Source organism: Prunus persica, chromosome G2 (genome assembly GCF_000346465.2).
Source record: "Prunus persica cultivar Lovell chromosome G2, Prunus_persica_NCBIv2, whole genome shotgun sequence".
Classification (NCBI taxonomy): domain Eukaryota; kingdom Viridiplantae; phylum Streptophyta; class Magnoliopsida; order Rosales; family Rosaceae; genus Prunus; species Prunus persica.
In genome coordinates, this window is record NC_034010.1 from 15,065,430 (window position 1) to 15,067,779 (window position 2,350).

At 41.2% G+C, this 2,350-nt stretch overlaps 1 protein-coding gene across 1 annotated transcript; it reads right to left on the reverse strand.

Annotated features, from left to right (window-relative positions):
• On the reverse strand, positions 260–1,042 carry LOC18786312 (F-box/kelch-repeat protein At3g06240). The gene has a single exon (XM_020557308.1). It carries the CDS (start codon positions 1,040–1,042, stop codon positions 260–262), a length of 783 nt encoding a protein of 260 aa, XP_020412897.1.

Below are 2,350 nucleotides of genomic sequence, written 5' to 3' on the forward strand. Positions count from 1 at the left end.
ACCGTATCGAGGACGTATCGGATCCGTATCGAGAAGTCAACATGCCATATAAGTCAACGATACGCCACGTGGCGTATCAGATACGTATCGGGGCCGTATCGGTGCCGTATCGTATCGGAGCCGTATCCGATACAAGCATACCCCTCCAAACTGACGTATCAGTGCATCTGAGCTTGAAATTAAGCAAGTGAAGAAATTTCCAGAGATCTGGATTTTTACCCAAGGAGGCGGGAGGAGGTGTTAAATAGAACTCTTCCTTCTAAAAGTCAAAAGAAAGTATACGTACGGATGATCCGTCATCTCCATGAACCAACCAATGCATGTCTCCATGTGCATATGCGGACTTGCAGGTTGGAATGCAAGGAGGAACTGTAGGTAATTTCCGCCATGAGCTTGTCCCCAATACAAGAACTTCGGCCTCCAAGTAATCTTTTCTATTGGTGGAAACACGAACAATCTTGAAGCTACATGTTATATTATCAAATCCCATGCCATACCAATCAACATCGCTGGGACTATTAGATGGAACTTGGACGTCACTCGCTGATGGGAGAATTAGAACTTCTCCCCTGAAAGGATTCACCAACAAGCATGACCTCGCATGCTCCAGATTAAGACCCCTAAAGCATGACCTTCCATGCTCAGGATTATGACCAGTAAAGCCAAACAAGTTGCAGAAAACAAAAGCAGCAGAATAGAAACGCCGTCTGGATCCGAAATAGGAAACAATTGCATGTTTGCTCTTTGTCAATAATTTTTTGCCGTTGTATTTCAATGGATGCAACGCGTCATGTTGATCAAATGGAGACTCATCAAGAACAACAAGTCGAGGAACTTCAGTGGTAGTAGTAGAACAAGTAGTTAGAAAACGACGCCGCATGTGCATTGTTGCAAGAGAGGGGTCGTCAACCGTCTTTAAAAAGGCCTTAGATACACATCTCATGGAACAAATTGAATTGACGGGCAGTCTCGAAAGGATGTCGATAAGAATTTCTGGCGGTAGAGCGCCGATTGTCATCGAGTTTAGTTCTGGCTTCTCCATCTCGTTGTTGCAATTTTTTTTTTTTACATGAAAAAATAAATTACAAGACAAAGCCCCTCGGGCATGAACCCGTTGCTGCAGTTGATGTGCCTTATTTTCTTCAACAATGTAAGATATTATTAGTATAATTGTAGGGGCTGGATATGATATGCTATATGTCTTCAATATTGCTCATCCGGCCTTCCCTACTTATATGCAAATACAAGTATAGTCAAATAGACATCTCCCAAGATATATTTTTTGACAACTATATCGCCGAGTATTTTTTATTCAATACGTCCTAATCCTTAATAAATGCATATTTCTCGTTGTCCCAATTTTTCCTTGATGTTTTTTTTGGACGCTTTCCTTGTGCAACACACAAATCGGTCAACACCGGATTCTTCTCCTCATAATTAGCTTTCTTGTGGCACAAGAATTTCAATCTCTGTACAGAATATTTTCCTACCATAATTAGGCTTGACGTTTTCATATGAATATGTACTTTGTGTAATTGATAATACAAGGGAGTACATGGAATTCCCCAACTTTTTCTTAAATCAGAATATTGATTCAATATATACTTAGGGTTTGCTTCTTTTTCACGCGACGCCTCTTTGATTGGTCGTCAAATTTATTTGCTCCCTATTGAGGTCCACAAATCCAAGGATTAGGCCAAGGTTTATTCTTAGCCCAGTACAAATAAATTGATCGCAAAAGGAACCCAATTAGGAAGTAAGAGAAAATTGTGGGACGCACCTACATAAGCCATGGACCATGCATCACGCCAAGCAAGCATGCGCAAAAGGTCCAAAAATGCACCGGCTTTATAAATTCACGTTCACCAACCTATCCGATGCTCTTGGCCCGATAATAGCTTATTGCGGTACAATAAAATCCAAGCACAAGCATGTTAAATAAACACGCGATGCCATGTAAAGAACCGTTATTCTAATACCAAGCCGTGCTACAAGCTTAAGTAGGCCCAAGCCACATAATTACTCGGGGCTTGCTGAGAAGGTTGTGGTATGGACGGGAACAAGCAATCACAGGGACTATTGAGGGTTCGAGGAATGAAAGTTTTAAGCCACTTGGGAGCATTAAAACTCAAGCCCATTCCTTGGGCCTAAACATATGGGTTAGCATGAGAAAGGGAGAAAATTAATCCAATGCCCTAGGAGAATATCTAGTCTGCTGCAACATTTAGATAAACCCACATCAGTAAAATGCCCAAAGTAAAACAAGTAGGCTATTTACAGCAGCTTGACGAAAACCCATTAGACGTTGGAAATAATATGCTAATAACCCAATACTGTACACACAAGCCCA

What these genes read in the sequence shown, in the direction of transcription:
- LOC18786312 (XM_020557308.1), bottom strand. Translation starts at nt 1,042, where the DNA reads ATGGAGAAGCCAGAACTAAACTCGATGACAATCGGCGCTCTACCGCCA.